The 18,314-nt window shown below is 41.2% G+C and overlaps 1 protein-coding gene across 7 annotated transcripts in view; it reads left to right on the top strand.

Moving 5' to 3' along the window:
• The window catches only part of MAX (MYC associated factor X), a 39,314-nt gene that overhangs the window by 6,906 nt on the left and 14,094 nt on the right, over positions 1 to 18,314 (top strand). For 4 of the 7 annotated variants that reach the window (XM_077464953.1, XM_077464954.1, XM_077464956.1 and 1 more), the window contains exon 2: positions 7,892 to 7,918. The exons of the other annotated variants lie outside the window; for them this stretch is intronic. In XM_077464953.1, the coding sequence (XP_077321079.1) occupies positions 7,892 to 7,918 (27 nt within the window). The remainder of the gene's footprint in view (positions 1 to 7,891; positions 7,919 to 18,314) is intronic. 7 annotated transcript variants of the gene reach the window in all.

Here is an 18,314-nt window from a genome sequence, read left to right as displayed (position 1 = left end):
TAAAACAGCGATATCTGAACTGATTTTAGCTTAATAGGTAATCAAATTGTGTGAATGCACCAATGCAGTGCATGCTACCTAAGCTTGCAGAGCTTGGATTCATTGAGTTTACCAAAAATGCATCATTTCATGCTGAATAAACTAAATTATTGATATTTCTTAAATAGAAATCTATCTTTACATAGATTTTTACTCCCAAATCATTTTATTAAATTTTTTTTTTTTTTATCCACCCTGGCTACTGCATATTTCTGTGCACCATAGCTGAGCATTGGTACATAGAATTTGTTAAAATTTTAATTTTGACATTTCAATAAGCAAAATAAAATCAAATTGCTAGCAGGCATCTTTTTATATTGCAGAAGAGACATACAATGTCCCTTCCGCAGTAAAATACTTAGTGCCAGTTCACACAGGGGCAACACGACTTCAGCGCGACTTTTCAAGGCGACTTGCAACATGACTTCAAGACGTCCCCAGGACAGGCGACTTTGGCTGTGGCCAATCAGAGAATAATCAGCTCTCTGGGAGGGAGGGGTTTGCCTCGGTAAACTCATTTCTTTTTCTGTAAAGTCACTTCAATATAGATGGAGATCCGACTTGGAGGCGACTTCCATTGAATTCTATGGGTACAGGTCACCTTGAAGTAGCACCGGAACCTTTTCTGAAGTCAGAGTGACTTCAGTAGTGCACATTAAGAAGGCTCTCATTGACTATAATGTAATTCCCAATGTCAAGCGACTTGAGGGCTGACAAGTCTGATCCCAAGTCGTTGTATTGTGAACCGACCCTAAGTGTTACTAAACCATCCAAAGTAAAATCAGTCTGTATATGCAGTAAAGCATGCTTGCTATACTCACTGTGGAACCTAATGGGTTAGTTTTCTGCATTGTGTAAAAAGGCTGTTTGATCCTGTCTTCTCTGATCCTCCCCTTCTTCCATCGTCCCTAATCCATCTGCTAGTACAGAGCCTTGGATGCACTCTGCACATGCTCAGTTTTGTGTGTATTGCCAATCGGCCCTGTCCAGAAAGAGGGTCAGGGGTCTTGGCACCTCATAGGACAAACCAGTGCTTGGCTGGACACTGATCAAAGTCACAAGACTGCTATATACTGCTGCTGAGAGAGGGTATTTAGCGGTTTATATATATTTTTTTTAACTGCATTTCCATATTATTTATGTGTACTGAGGGAGACCAGATAGTTAATACAGGGTCCTGGGTTTAGTACCACTTCAACAGCTTGTTCAGTCTTCTTTTGAATGTACAATGAGCTGTGCATGCACAACTCAGAATGCCTTCTCAGCATAGAGCTGGGGTGCAGGAAAGAGTGACTCTTATGTGGAAGCACAGGAGTCACATTAACCCTGCAGGCCAATGAAAAGGCTGAAAACCTGGCGCCTGAAAGAAGCCCGGGGAGAAGATTTTAATGGTCAGTGAGGAATCCAACGATCTCATCGCTTGAAGGGTAGAAAATATTCTGTCTCCTTCAGTTCCGCTTTATAGTAGTGATAAGATCGAATATTAAACTTTTCCTTGTAAGTAAGCTTGTAAGTCTTACCTTTTTTAAGTATCATGAATATCTACTAAAGTTATACAATTTAGGAGATATTAGCTTGAGCTGATGATGCTACTCGCACATACAGTGTGTTCTGCATTCCCAGCACACCGAGCGTGCCTTGATTGCATAAAGTGCTGTGCCACAATGGCGACTCCCATGCATATGAGTGATACCATTGTGGCCTGGCCAGTCACGTGTCTGGAGCGTGACCCCCAGAAGGAAGACCAGGCGAACATTGAAGCATCAGGGCCCTTTCAGCTCAGTGTGGGAGGGCTCTGGTTGAAAGGAAAGTCTGTAATAATTTGCTAGAACACATTATGGTATAAAAACTACAGAAGTTGATTCACATTTTTTTGTTTACTACTGCTTTAAGGCTGGGTTCACACTGGAGCGGCTACAAGAACTGGATGTGATTCGCACCCTGGGTTCACACTGAAGCGATGCGGGAACGCCGTGAATCCCGCATCGCATGCCCCCCGCCAGCAGTTCACACTGCCCTATGCGGACTGCTGGGAGTGTCAGTGAAACCTTAATGACACCCCCAGATCACTTCGCATATCGCAGTGCGATCTGCAAACTCGGACAGGAATCGGATCGCATGGTGTGAACACCCATGCGATCCGATTCTGCTGCGGACCAAAAAAAGGGTCCCGTGCGAGTTTGCGGCGGGTGCGATGCAAATTCAGCCATACTATCTGTATGGCTGAACTCGCATCGCACAGAGATCGGATGTGATTTGCACTGCAGTGCGATGCGAATCACATCCGGTTCTCGTAGCCGCTCCAGTGTGAACCCAGCCTGAAAGAAAAGTGTGCATGTGTAAAATGGGGGAGGGGCTGGTGACTGCCAGGTGTTTTTTGACCTTAAGGCCCCTTTCACACTAGGGAGGGAGGTGAGTCGGCGGTAAAGCGCCGCTATTTTTAGCAGCGCTTTTGTCCGGATTTGCAGTGCTATTCGGCCGCTAGCGAGGTGTTTTTACCCCCACTAAGGGCTGAGAGTTAAAAACCACTGCAAAGTGCCTCTGCAGAGGCGCTTTGCCAGCGGTATAGCCGAACTGCCCCATTGACTTCAATGGGCAGGATTGGTGTATACACCGCTCCAAAGATGCTGCCAGCTGGACTTTTTTTTTTTACCGTCCTGCCAGCGCACCGAGGGCTTTCACACTGGAGAGACAGCAGCGGCTGTTTCAGTTCAGTTTGCAGGCGTTGTGTTTAGAACAATAGTGCCTGCAAAACGACCCAGTGTGGAAGGGGTCTAATGCATCCTATGATGCAAAAGATGAACCTTTACAACCCTTTTTTAATGGCTGTGTGTTGAGTTATTTTGAGGGGACAGCAAATTTACACTGTTATACAAGCTGTACACTCACTACTTTACATTGTAGCAAAGTGTCATTTCGTCAGTGTTGTCATATGAAAAGATATAATAAAATATTTACAAAAATGTGAGGGGTGTACTCACTTTTGTAAGATACTGTAAATAGGCTCTTCTAACATAACACACATTAATGCCCAAATGACTGTACGTTAATATGCTTATTTTTTAACGTACCACAAAGGTGTGAGCTAGCCTTTAGACTGTTACACTATATGGCTAATTTCAGTCTACTTTGGTTAACCGTATGGCCATATGCTACATGACAGTACAGTTTCTATCATAAAGGGGGGAAAAAAAACTAACAAAAATGTAGCCTTTTGCAATAATTAATATTCAAGGTATTGTAATATCTGTGTGCAATATTTGGAGATGTAATCTTGTGTTGGTGGAATACTCTATCACTTTTTCTGCTTTTGCTGTGCTGTCTATGCTACTGAACTAAGTGAGCATGTTTTAATTTATTGCTCACTACAACATAAACTTTATTTTCCTTTTGTATATATCAATCATATTACTATTAGCACATCTGTACCTCTTCTAAATATGTGATTTTACCCCTTCATGCCAACAGTACACATATATATGCAGCCTCAGTTGACTGGGCCTTTTGGTGTGGGGCCGCATATATGCATATATGACTTTGTGTTAGGAGTGCTCCACACAGCGAGCTCCAAGCAAAGAGACTGAGTCTCACCAGGAGTCCTGGGTCCCGTACTAACAATCGGGACCCTGGGCTACAGGTTCTCGATCACACTGAAAGCCTCTGATTGGCTATCCCAGTGATCAGTCACTGTGAAAGCCCACCCCTGTGTTTTCTCTTTGAATGGAGGGGAGAGACGCATTGTGGTTGATTTTACTAAAACTAGTACAATCAGAATCTGGTGCAGCAGTGCATAGTAACCAATCGGCTTCTAATTTCAGCTTGTTCAATTAAGCTTCAATCATAAAACATGGAAGCTGATTGTCTATTTACAGCTCACAGAATAACCAAAAAGTGCAGCGCTGGGTAATAGACTAATAATGCAAGTGATTATGAATAAAAGTGGTTTCAAAGGCGCTCCTGTCAGATGATCACTGCGCATCAATGGACGTTTCCTTCCACCAGTGGGACGTGGTTATCCAATAGGTTTCCGAAAAAAGTTATGAGGAGAAAAAAAATTGTAATAGTGCAGAGATGCCTTTTGACTAATTTATTCAAAAAAGGTACCAACAGGTTCACAATGCCTAAAAACGTTCCTTGCAAGAATAAAGGATAAAAAGGCTCTGCTAATCTCCAAAAAAGCTTCTTTTGGAGATTAGCAGGGCCTTTTTTAAAGTGTTGGGCCATTATGGAGAGGGCATCAGAAGACGTTTATATAAGGTACATGCAGTAGGGACCAGAGCGGTGAGGAGGCTGTTTTGAGTTTTATTTCATTCGTTTCCCTAATCAGAGGTCCGCCGTGACCACCAATGCCCCAGTATACTTAGGCATCTGATGAGTTCAAGTGTGAAGTGGAGTGGTTTATGATTTGGCTTGTCCTTTTACTGTTCATGTGAGTGCTTTGAGATTGTTTGTTTTTTATTTAGTGCTGAAACTGTATCACGCTATTGGAGGCTTCCATTATTTTTTCTGCAAGGTACATATATACGTATTTTACCGAGAGGTGATCAAGGTGTATGGGCTTCGCAAATTTGATGGTTTACAGTCTTTGCCTATCTAGAGGATTTAAAGCTCTATTGGCCAAACACGAGAGTGTGAGGCTCAGTAGCTGGGGAGTGTACTCACAACGGGGGATTCACGGTCACAGAAGGTGTGGTAAAGGAGCAATTAACTTGTCTGGACACTGAGCATCACTTTCACGTGGATTTTTACTGTATTGGACTGATATATATTTTTAACTTTATTGTTATTTTTATTTTTTGATTATTCTGCATATATTGGTATATTTTCACATTTATTTTCACTGGATTATTATGTGTGGTAGTTAGGTGTTATATATATTTTTTTTTTTCTAGCCTCTTATTGACCCCATATCTCACTGTAAATATGTCCGATCGTGCCATATTCCTATTACAAGGGACGTTTACATTCCTTGTAATAGGAATAAAAGTCCTCTTTTTTTTTTTTTTTTTTTTTTTTTTTTTTTTAAGTGTCAAACTAAAAAAATAAAATTAACAATAAAAAAAATGTAAAGTGCCCCTGTCCCCGTGAGCTCGCACACAGAAGCGAACGCATACGTAAGTCCCGCCCACATATGAAAACGGTGTTTAAACCACATATGTGAGGTATCGCCACGAACGTTAGAGCGAGAGCAATAATTTTAGCTCTAGACCTCCTCTGTAACCCAAAACATGTAACCAGTAAAAAAATTTAAAGCGTCGCCTATGGGGATTTTTAAATACCAAAGTTTTGCGCCATTCCATGGGCGCGTGCAATTTTGAAGCGTGACATGTTGGGTATCTATTTACTCTTTCACATTAAGCAAAAAAATTTGGCTAACTTTACTTTTTTTTTTTTTTTTCTGAAAGATAAAAAGTTGCAACGACCGCCATTGTATTCTCTAGGGTCTTTGCTATAAAAACATATATAATGTTTGGGGGTTCTATGTAATTTTCTAGCAAAAAAAAATTAGGAATTTTACATGTAGGAGAGAAATGTCAGAATTGGCCTGGGCGCAAAGTGGTTAAAGCGCACTCCACCAGGGCTGTTAGTGCTTCTTGGGCAGTGCATCACGAAGCCTCCATGGCTAAGATATGCAAGGCTGCAACTTGGTCTTCAGTCCGTACATTTACCAGATTCTACCAAGACCCCTTTCACACTGAGGGTGTTTTTGCAGGCGCTATATCGTTAAAAATAGCGCCTGCAAAACACCCTAAAACGGCTGCTCCATGCACTCCAGTGTGAGAGCGGTGCGCTGGCAGGGCATCAGAAAAAGTCCTGCTAGCAGCTTCTTTGGAGCAGTGAACTCACCGCTCCTCCGCCACTGCTCCCCATTGAAATCAATAGGGCAGCGCTGTGATACCGCCAGCAAAACGTCGCTCCGCCGAAGTTTTGTGGGCGGATTTAACCCCTTCTCAGCCGCTAGAAAAAAATAGCGCTGCTTTACCGATGACACCCTAGACGGCTCGATGTGAAAGCGGTCTTAAAGATTCATGTGGCTCACCTTTTGGGCGCAGTGTACTGCAGGCTGCAGTATACGTCATCTAGTGTCTTAGTTCCCTACTTTTGTTGCGTCTCCCTTCAGTTGGCATTGCTATGTGACATCCCACATAGTAACTTCTATGGCTCCGTGTCCCGTGATGTACGATAAGAAAATAGGATTTTTAAAATGGCTTACCTGTAAAATCATTTTCTTTGAAATACATCACGGGACATCGAGGTCCCTCCCTTCTTTTGTTATACACGTGTATTGCTACAAAACAAAGGTACTCCCAGTAGCGGGAGAGGTTATATAGGGAGTGCACTTTTTGTCTTGGGGCGTGCCAGTGTCCATCACCTGAAGGTGGCCTATAACCCACATGGTAACTTTTGTGTGGGGTGCTAAGGGGTGGGGTGCCTGTGCAACCCAATCAGGATGACACTCGTCTGTCAGAAAGGAGTGAGCGGGCAACATGTGCCCACATAATACTAAAAAATTGTAACTTGCAGAGCTTTTTGACTTTTATTTTGTCACGTACCTCTTTTAATAAAACAAATATTATCAAATACTCCCTGGTATGTGCCATATTTTCTACAGCAGTGTTTCCTAACCTGGGTGCCAAGGCACGTTGGAGTGATGTTTGGGTTCCCCTGTGGTGCCATCTGCACAGGGTGGAGTTTGCATGCTTCCCTCTGCTGACCGGCTTTATGGAGAAGCTGATTTCTTTTTCCAGTAGGACTTGGCACCTGTCAACACTGCCAAAAGTACCAGTGCCTGGTTTAATGATCATGATGTCACTGTGCTTTATTGGCCAGCAAACTCGCCTGACCTAAACCCCTTAGAGAATCTGTGGGGTATTGTCAAGAGGAAGATGAGAGATGCCAGACCCAACAATGCAGATGAGCTGAAGGCCCCTGTCAAAGCAACCTGGGCTTCCATAACACCTCAGCAGTGTAATATTCAAATTTTCTGAGATACGGAATTTGGGGTTTTCATTAGCTGTAAGCCATAATCATCAAAAAAAAAATGCTTGAAATATATGACTTTGGGTGTAATGAATATATATAATATAGGAGTTTCCCTTTTTTGCATTGAATTACTGAAATAACTTTTTGACAATAATATAAAAAAATTTTGAGATGCGTTTGTGTGTGTAATATCTATATCTCTCTATCTCCCAACCGTTTACTGCAGTCACCAGTGACATTATGGCAGCTTCCTTTTTCTTCCTCCAGCTTTCGGCAGGCGTTCTTGCAGGGCTGAGCGGCACTCATGTAATGTGAGTGCCACTTCGCCTTTGATCGTAAACACTTAGATCCCAGCCTGTGTGATGACGCACCCCACTAAGGGGCATGTAAATGATGGCTCACAGGAAATGGGCTGAGTGACATGTCTGTTATGCCTGAATAGGACCGTTGGTGCTGGATCTAGGCGGAAGCCATGTATAGTGATGGAGTGTTTAGAAGGCAAATAGAACTTTGTTTTTTTTTTTTTTTTTTTCGTTCTGTGGTAGTGAAAATCTAAAAAAGTTCCCTATTTTTCAGTAATTACAGCCATTCATATGTATCTTAACATGCATGTACAGTTTGCATTCCCTGGAACTGAAAAGGAATACCATTAAATTTGTTGCAAAAATTAAATTTGAACAGGACTTCATGCTAACATACATTGTGTGTCTAAGGATGAATAAAGCAAGACATTAATAAACTTTTTCACATGTTTTTTTATTCTTGCTCTTCACTTCAGTCGAGAATTACTACTGAATTGATTTTAATGTGTTGAGTGTGAAAAAAAATAACAGAGCCATATGTATGTATTTTTCCATTTTTATTTTAGGAAGAAAGCTCAAGATTTTACTCCTCGGTATGTTAATTTCCCTACCAATCCATTTTTCTTCTGTTCTTCAGTTTTGGTTTAGTTATTGTTCTTTATCACTCTGTGTTCAATACCTACTTTTTATGTAATTTTAAATATTCTTTATAGGCCTGTGCTTGAAATCCTGGCGGTAAGACTTAAGTGAAATTAACCAGTGTGATTTAGCAAAAGGGATATCTTTAATACCTAAAAGGTTTATTTCTAGTTAGTTCTCCTCTTGCAAGACATCTTGGACTAATATCTCCTTAAAAGACCCGGTCACCACCCTAAAAAAAATAATGCAGATGAACCAAATGTAACCTGTAATGTTTTATTTTACAGAAAAGTCAAGTATTTCACATGCTTAATTGCATTTTTCCTTTCTATTTATTACCTGTGCTGGCTCTGCTTCTCTGCCCCTCACTTACCTCCCTTTTCTGTTACAGTTGGGGAGGTAACATAGGGGAATTTTAGAGGGCAGCCTTGCTCAACCTTTTTCCCCAAAGGAACCCTTGAAATTTCAATTGTCAGGGAACCCCTGTTCATATATATGTAATGCATTATTGCATTTGACCCCTCTGATTTTGTTTGGCAATATTTATAACATTTAAAATGTAAAATAAAAATGGTCCCTTAAGAAGTGCAGGCGCGATTACTAGATGGTTAGCAGAGCAATGCCTCCTTACCCTATAGTTCAGTGAGAGGGTCCCTTACACGACTGCTATAAATGTGACTTGAATCACTGAGTCTGTTGGGGTTGCTGACTTCACAACCCAGATGGCTAGGCACAGCGCTAGTCTCAGGAATTTTAAATATTCACACAAAGGAGGATTTTACAGGTAAATTAACATACATAAAATAGGTTAAAATGTATATATTCTTTTGGGAAGGTTAAGATGAAAGGTCTGGGGACAGGGTATTTTTAACAGATATTTTTCTTTAGTGCAGGGGTCTTCAAATTTTGACCCTCCAGTTCACGAGCTACAATTTCCATCATGCATAGTCATGTCTGTGAATGTCCGTTTTACAATGCCTGATGGGATGTGAATTTCTGCAACATCTGGAGGGCCATAGAAGATACCTGCGTGGTTATTTCCTAGTTTAACAGGTCCAGTGTTTTGGAGAAAAGGCTTACTCTAAACGGCAATATTGGGACTGTTTGGCCGGCATAATGTCCCCTTTTTTAAGCGCTCTGTGCACTTAGTGTGGTAACCTTTTGACTTCTGGTGTTTAGATCACCTGCCTAGTAAATGGACTGATTGTGTTGGCCTGAAGTAAGCCTGTCAAACTAGGAACACTCCATAACTGATTTTCTTCTTCACTATATCAGTAAATGCTTTCCTGTCCTATGGTCACACCATAGACAGGATGACAATGGCGCTAAGAGCAAAAGGGCATTTTAATATATGTAACCTGCATGTACATGTGTGAATTTGGATTTCTCCTGGTTTAGTGCTGGTTTGTCCCTTCCCGCACCTTTTTTTTTTTATTTTTTATTTTTTTATGGCCAATGACTGTGGTGATTGTCCTATATCGCCTACAGTGAACCATGAGAGGGCAGACTAGAACTTGATTCATCTTTAGGTTAATTCCTCTAACTTTTCTAGGGTTTAAAGAGTGTAACTGTAATACAGGTACTCCTCCCTTAACGGCCGGGTTCCATTCCAAAGACTAGGTCGTTAAACAAATTGGTTGTTAAAGGAGGAGCCACAAGTAATCAATATTTTAAGCATTCTTAAAAGGGAAGTAAACCCTTCCAAACAACTTGGACCTATAGGTAAGCCTAGATTAAGGCTTACCTGTAGGTCCAAGCAATATCTCCTAAACCTATATGGTTTAGGAGATATTTGCCCGAAAATGGGCACCGCTGTCTACGGCGCATGCGCCGTAGACAGCGGCGTGCAGGCGCACTAAATGCGGCAAATCCAAGAATGGATTTGCCAAATTTGTCGACTCCCGTGCGCATGCGCGGGAGTGACGTCATCGCGGCTTTGCCGTATGACAGCAACGGAGCTGCGAGGCGCGACTCCCGTGCGCATGCGCGGGAGTGACGTCATCGCGGTTGCGCCGCTGTCATTGGTCGGAGCTGCGAGACGCCACCAGCAAGATGGACGCGGCGGACTACAGGGATCAGCGGCGACTTCGCTGGCTCCTGTGTCAGGTAAGTGACACATAATGAGCTACTATGCGATGCATAGTAGTCCATTATGCTTTACCTTTGCAGGGAAAAAAAGAGGAAGTAAACCCACGAGCGGCATATCGCCGTGATCTGCGGCGTGCTCAGTGCGCCGCTGTCTACGCCGCATGCGCCATAGACCGCGGTGCCTGTCTTTTTGTAAATACCTCCTAAACCGTGTATCTTTCTTCACACAATGTGAGCTTGACCATTGTAGTGTTTTTTTAACATTACTATATTGCCACTTAAGGACCTCTTTCTGAGATTTGTTGTTTGGCTACCACTGATGACTCATTCAATGAGGAGAGGGTGTCTCGGGGGAAGCCGAGGATCTCGTGCACATTGCTGGATCGAGAGGTAGCTCAGGAGGGTATTAGGAGGGCCTGTGGGGGGGTGCATGAAGGTAAAAAACCTTCAGCCTTTACAACCTCTTTTAAGCTGTGATGGGGTTGGTCTTATAGAATTAACACTACTGCAGCTAAAATTAAAACGTCACCCTAATGAAACGGCAAACAGTTACTACAACAGTCCTGTGCACTACAGTTGTATGATAGTAAATGTTGGGTTATAATAATTGCATAGTTTCAACATACAGTAAATAAGTCAATTCAAATAACTATTTTTATCAATCAAATGAAATATTCTCTATTTACGATTACATGTAATAGTATGCGATAAGAAGAATAAACACAAACATTGGAGAAGGGTAGTTTGGGTAAGTCGTGTTAAAATGTCAAATTGAAGAGAAACAGTTTAGCCTCCAGGAAAAGAATGGAGTTTGCCATTGTTCATCTCTTTGGAGAATGCTAGTTCCCCATACCTTTCTCGTAACATCACTTTGAACAGGAATAAAATAGTTTGCTTTTAATTGAATCATTCTTTTCCTGGATTTTTTTTCTGGTTAGCTTTCACAAATAGCATTATAGATACCTGAAATGGCATATTGGGAGGTCACAATTGGTACTCATTTACCATGTTCAGGATCCCAGTCAGAACTATAAACAATGTTGGTGGTTCTGTTCCCTTACAGTTCAAGTTGTCAAGAGGATTGTTCATGTGTAGACCTTGGAGCACTATTTTATATTCCGATGGGATAATCTTTTAAACTTCTCAATCACTTTGTGAAGAGAGATTTTGTTTAGGATTTTATTACTGAACAACAATAGGAGGAGCTGATTTGTCTCCAAGTTGGACAAGGCTTAAAGATTTTTATATAATCTTTTACCTAACTTTTTTATATTTTTTTTTTTTTTTCTTTAAGCAGACCATTTTTGGCTTTTATGCCTGTTCCTTTTTATTGTTTACCTTTTTTTTTTTTTTTTTTTTTTTTTTTAAATCGGGGATCCTCTTCATATCTTGGCATATATAACATTACTTTTTTTTTATTAATATTTTAAAATAATAAAATAGTTAACAGGGATATTGAGTAAATGTATAATTTTATGAAATATTGTATTGCATAATTTATTTTCAACTTTGAGCATTTATGAATCATTTTTCTAGAAATACAACTACCGGTAAATAAACAGCACCCTGAAGCCAACGGAGTTACTAAAAAGAAAGTAAAAAAATAATTCTGCATAAGGTTTAAAGAATAAAATGAAATCCCGCACTGAACTCCCTTAACCACTTCAGCTCCGGACCAATAAACACCTTAAGGACCAGAGGTCTTTTTGCAATTTCGCACTGCGCTGCTTTAGCTGGTAATTGCGCGGTCATGCAATATTGCACCCAAACGAAATTTGCGTCCTTTTCTTCCCACAAATAGAGCTTTCTTTTGATGGTATTTGATTGCCTCTGCGATTTTTTTTTTTTTTTTTTTGCGATATAAATGGAAAAAGAGCGAAAAATTTTTAAAAAAAAGATATTTTCTTCTTTTTGTTATAAGAAAAATCGAATAAACTAAATTTTAGTCATACATTGAGGGCAAAATTTATTCAGCCACATGTCTTTAGTAAAAAAAATGTCAATAAGCGTATATTTTTTGGTTTGCGCAAAAGTTATAGCGTCTACAAACTAGAGTACATTTTCTGTAATTTACACAGCTTTTAATTTTATGACTGCCGATCTCATTTCTTGAGGTGCTAAAATGGCAGGGCAGTACAAATCCCCCCCAAATGACCCCATTTTGGAAAGTAGACACCCCAAGGAAATTGCTGATGGGTATGTTGAGCCCATTGAATATTTATTTTTTTTGTCCTAAGGGATTGAATAATGACAAAAAAAAAAAATATTTTTTTTTACAAAAAGTTGTCACTAAATGATATATTGCTCACACATGCCATGGTTATATGTGGAATTGCACCCCAAAATATATTCCGCTACTTCTCCCGAGTATGGGGATACCACATGTGTGGGACTTTTTGGGAGTCTAGTCGCGCACGGCACCCCGAAAACCAATCACCACCTTCAGGATTTCTAAGGGTGCAAATTTTTGATTTAACTCCTCACTACCTATCACAGTTTCGAAGGCCATAAAATGCCAAAATAGCACAAAACCCCCCCAAATGACCCCATTTTGGAAAGTAGACACCCCAAGCTATTTACTGAGAGGCATGTTGAGTCCATGGAATATTTTATATTTTGCCAAAAGTTGCGGGAATATTACAAACTTTTTTTTTTTTTTGCACAAAGTTGTCACTAAATGATATATTGCTCACACATGCTATGGGCAGAAGTCAAATTACACCCCAAAATAAATTCTGCTGCTTCTCCCGAGTACGGGGATACCACATGTGGGGGACTTTTTGGGAGCCTAGCCACGTACGGGACCCCGAAAACCAAGCACTGCCTTCCGGATTTGAATATAAAATGCTATAAAAAACAAACTAACCAGAGTCACCCGTAACACTTATACGGTGATCAGTGGTGAAAGGGTTAACTAGGGGCAATCAGGGGGTTCAAATTTTTATTAGGTAGTATATGGGGGTCCCTGGCGCTATATAAAAACCTGACGGGGAACCTAAATAACTAACTGGCTAACCAGCGTCACCAGTGACACTTATACTGTGATCGCTGGTGAAAGGGGGTGAAAGGGTTAACTAGCAGCAATCAGGGGGTTAAAACCATTATTGGGTAGTATATCGGGGTACCTAGCGCTATAAAAACCTGGCGGTGAACCTAAAAAAATAACTAGCTACCTAGCGACACTGATGCAGCGTTCAGAAAAATTATCGCTTAGTGACACTGGCAAAAGGGGGTGAAAGGGTTAACTAGCGGAAATCAGGGGGTTAAAACCATTATTGGGTAGTATATCGGGGTACCTAGCGCTATAAAAACCTGGCGGTGAACCTAAAAAAATAACTAGCTACCTAGCGACTGTAGCGACACTAATGCAGCGATCAGAAAAACGATCGCTTAGTGACACTGGCAAAAGGGGGTGAAAGGGTTAACTCTAGGGGCAATCAGGGGGTTAAATCTTTATTGGGGGGTGATAGGGGGCTACCCTGGACCTAACACTAACTGTCCTGACAGTTTTTACTTTTACAACTGACACTGAATGCATTGATCAGTAAAGAAATGATCAATGCAATCAGTGACACTGTGACTGGGGGGGGAGGGGGGGCGGGGGGGGGGATCGGGGGGGGGTTTGTGTGCCTGTGTGTACCTACATGTCAGTGTAGTGTTGGTGCACACTTACTATTAGTCTTCTCCTCGTAGTCCGGTCAAAAAGACCGCCCCGAGGAGAATGACATCACTTCCTCCTTCCTGTGTAAACAATACACAGGGGAGGAAGCTTCTCATTGGCCAGGAGCGATCCAGAGGGGGTGGCCGAAAACCAACGGCCATCCCCTCATCACGGAGCGCTCCTGGACCGAATCGGACCGCCGTAAACAGCGGGAGGGGGTCCGATTGGACCCCCCACCCGCTGGAAGGCAATCACGTAGATGTACGTGATTGTGCCTGCCTGTGCCATTGTGCTGACGTACAATGGCAATACGGCGGTCCTGAAGTGGTTAATCTAGTCTTGAACCCTTGATGCCTAGACCAGATTCAGCAGGGTCAGTGTGTGATTTAGTTTACCAATATCTCTTAATATGCACTCCTAAATCATATTCATGTTTTTAAGGATATATTAGGTCTTTATTTCATGTGCCATTTTCAATATAAAAAAAATATTGCTTTATAATAGTCTGACAAATGTTTAAAAATAAATAATACATTTATTTTTATTTTTTTTCATAATGCAGTAGTATCTTAACAGTTAAACTAGATTGAAGTGAAAATGAATATTATTGCCTGTGGTGTGCAGTGGTTATGTTGCAGCCTCAATACTTCAAAGGCTAAGTACACGTTTTGTAACATGTTATACCTGTATTTAGGGGGGCACATGTTACCTTAATACATGTGCATTTTTTTTTTTTTTTTTAATTGGCTGAGACAGAACAGCGACACCATTGGCTCCTGCGGCTGTCAAAGTCAGCCAATCAGGGGAGAGAGGAGGCAGGTCCAGGTCAGGGCTCTGTGTCTGGATACAAGGAGCTCTGACTCGGCTTGGGTGCCCCCTGTAGCAAGCTGCTGTCTGAGCAAAGGAGGGAGGGTCTAAGAGCAGCAAAGAGGGACCTGGAAAGAGGAGGGCTGCTCTGTGCAAAACCAGCTGCACATAGGAGGTGAGTATAACATGTTTGTTATTTAAAAAAAAATAAAAAAATTAGACGGGCCTTTACAATCACTTTGAGAACCACTCTCATTAGTTCTCAAAAGTCAGTGGGGAAACCTAGTTGTCATTGACAGCTGGGATAGAGAACTGGTCAGGACTCGGGACAAGATTGGATAAAAATGCAAGGCACCCATCAAAGAAATACTGTTTGCCTAGAGATTTTTGAAGGAAAGCTCATCTTTCAGCAGGGCAATGACCCTGAAGGTGCAGCCAGCACTACAATTTAGTGTTTGAAGTACCTGAATGTCTTAGGTTGCCCATGTCAATGCCCAGACATTAGTTCAACTGAAAATTGTTGTTCCTTAATGCCCCATCTGATGTTTTGCTTTTGTTTTGTTGTGTAAACCAAGTGGTAAAAATCCTAAAATACATTTTACTTCAAACTGTGATAAAACCCAAGGACGTCAATAATAATGCAAAACATTGTATAAGATGGTACAATGTGCTAAAGCAAACATTTTGCTTGCATTTGGACCCAAACTGTTTTGCACATGTCTTTATATTGGGGGAAAAAAATTGACGCATTTTGGCCCAAACTTGTCTTGCATACACGCGGTCGCACAAAGTTGTTGGAAAATCCGATCGTTAAGAACGCAGTGACGTAGAACACGTATGACAGGACTATAAAGAGGGCAGTAGCTAATAGCTTTCGTCTCGTCTGAGCATGCGTGGCGCTTTGTCTGTCGGAATTGTCTACACACGATCGGAATTTAAATGATTGGATTTTGTTGTCGGAAAATTTTAGATCCTGCTCTCCAACTTGTGTGTCGGAAATTCCGCCAGAAAAAGTCAGATGGAGCCCACACACGACCAGATTTTCCGACAACAAGATCCGATCAGACATTCTCCATCGGAAGGTCCAACCGTGTATACAGGGCATTATCCTAAGTTGGGCCCACCATTTTATTTTTGACTTTTCCTAAATAAAGCTAAGGCTTTATAACGCTTATACTTCATACTGAGGCTTTTAAAAATAGCACCTTTAAACTGGCTCTTCTGCTGCCCCAGCGTGAAAGCCCTGAGTGTTTTCACACTGGGGCCGTGCACTTGCAAGGCAGGGGAAAAAAACCCTGCAAGCAGCATCTTGTGGACAGTGCGGGAGCCCCTGCCATTTAAATCAATGGGCCCTGCTGTTGAAGCGCTTTGGTGCTTTTAGGGGGGATTTTTACTCTTGGCCGCTAGCAGGGGTTGAATGCGCCCCGCTAGTGGCTGAAGAGTGCCGCTATAACAGCGGCAAATCGGGATTACGCTATGGAGATTGCTTAGTTGTGTGTGTGTGTGTGTTTTTTTTTTTTTTTTTTTTTTTTTTCTTCACGTACATAGATGTATGACGAACCAATAGAAAGGAGAATCCATTCATTCCAAAAGGGGACAGTACAAAGACCATTGGTTTTGCATATAAAGCGCTTGCATTATCATGTTCTGGCGAGTGTGGGAGCACAGTTTTCGCACAGACCACTGAATATTGTGAAGTTTGGAGCACTGAGCACCTTTTTAATACATTGCACTCTATGCATATTTATGGACTTTACAATATTATAGTTGTAATTTATTGCTAAACACAGAGCACTTTTGGCATTTATGAGCTTTATTATTTAGGAATTGTAGATAGAGTAGTTTTTGTATTTTATTGATTTCGACTTACAAGTTCAATGGGTTCTCACTTTGTGTAGCATTAATACACACTTAGGTTTAAAGAGTAGCGCCGTATACCTAAACATGTCATTCATTTTAACTTCACAGACAAGCCCTCATACAACACATTTGTGTGCATGACATAGTTTAGATCTACAATCAGATTGCAAGTTGTATGGCTTAAAATAGACGAACGGCTATTAGGCTGATACTGTATGCACTTCTGACTGTGCACTTAGTAACGCACAACCCTGCACAATGGCTTTCTGATCATTGCTCTTTATCTCTCCCGGCCCAAGGTACTCTGGGGCAATTTAAGCCCTAATAATCCCTGAGCATTGTCAGTGACCACAATAATACTACTACTAATAATAATAATTGCTGTCAGGTCATTCCCCCTCACATGCATTGGTGCTCGGTAGCAGTGAAATATCACCATCTTCCCCCACCATTACCTGATCACATGCTCCCAAGCCGCTCCAAACTTTCTGCATTAGTATTTGCCGTAAAATCCCTTTTTCAAATAGAGTACAAAGCAGATTACTGCAGTATGAAATATAACTTTAATAGGACCGATAAAATTACAGTAAAGGCAAAGTAACACTAAAATGCAAGATCTATATCTCCCAATGAACTATTTGTGGGGGATATTTCAAGGAAGCCTTGAAAGCGAGACCCAGCAGAAGTGTAGAAATGCACCAAGCGGAAAATATGGAAATTTTAACCACTTCCATACCGGGCCCATTCTGGCACTCCTACATGTAAAAATCATTTTTTTTTTGCTAGAAAATTACTTAGAACCCCCAAAAACTATTTTTTATGAATTAAAAAATAGCATAACAGTAAAGTTAGCCCAATTGTTTTGTATAATGTGAAAGATGAAGTTACGCCGAGTAAATACCCAACATGTCACGTTTTTAAAATTGCGCGGACACTCGTGGAATGGTGACAAACTTTGGTACTTAATCTCCATAGGTGACGCTTTAAATAAATTTACAGGTTACCAGTTTAGAGTTAGAGGAGGTCTAATGCTAGAATAATTGCTCTTGCTCTAATGCACGCACTGATACCTCGCATGTGTGGTTTGAACGGCGTTTACATATGTGGGCGGCGCTTGTGTGCGTGTTTGCTTTTGTGTGCAAGCTGCCGGAGCAGCTTAAGGAGCACTTAAAATTTTTAATTTTTTCCTTATTTTACTTTTATTTTATTTTTTACTTGCACATTTTCTCTTTAAAAAAAAAAAAAAAAAAGTAAATCACCCCTGGCTGAACAAGAGGATATCTGAATGATGCCTGTAGCTGCAGGCATCATTCAGATATTCCTATGGAAACGCAAGGACGTCATATGACAACCTTGGGCAGGAAGTGGTTAAGGAAGGAATTTTGAGAAAAGTACTGATAGTTGATCTTCCAACCTGTGGAAGTAACTTTGGCAAAGCCAAATTTTAACAAACTTGAGGAGGTGGCTATCTACCTGAAATGACAGATGGGGGCGCTAACTTTTAATGCTTATGCAGACTTGTCAGACAGTCTGGAAAATGTTTTGAGCCTGTAGACTTAAACCTAGGCTATGAGTGGGGTAGGATCTGTACTGGAGGGGGGCCAAAACTTTCCAGAAGACATGACAATTTTTTTTTGGGCCTGGGGGAGTAATTTTCCTTTTAGTGGCTCCTTTGATAATTCTGTCTAAGGTTGCCTCAAAAAGGTAAAAGCCTCAAAGTTCCCCATAGAACAACACCTGAGCACAGCACAGGAGAGAAGGGGCATGCAACATCCAGGGAAGCTTCTGACCACTGAATTTTACTTGCTAATCTGCAAGGTCAATCCATTGTTGGTGGAAACCCATGGAGGCCAGAATATGTTGCAGCATTCTAATATACAAGCAGTTAAAATCTGGTTTAAGGGCACAGCTAGAGGCACTGTCTGTGCACATAA

The sequence above is a fragment of the Lithobates pipiens genome, unplaced genomic scaffold (genome assembly GCF_037356315.1).
Source record: "Lithobates pipiens isolate NorthernLeopardFrog02 unplaced genomic scaffold, aLitPip1_a1.2 Scaffold_30, whole genome shotgun sequence".
In the NCBI taxonomy this organism is placed as follows: domain Eukaryota; kingdom Metazoa; phylum Chordata; class Amphibia; order Anura; family Ranidae; genus Lithobates; species Lithobates pipiens.
The sequence above is the reverse complement of the archived record's forward strand: the minus strand, read 5'-3'. Positions and strand labels throughout refer to the sequence as shown.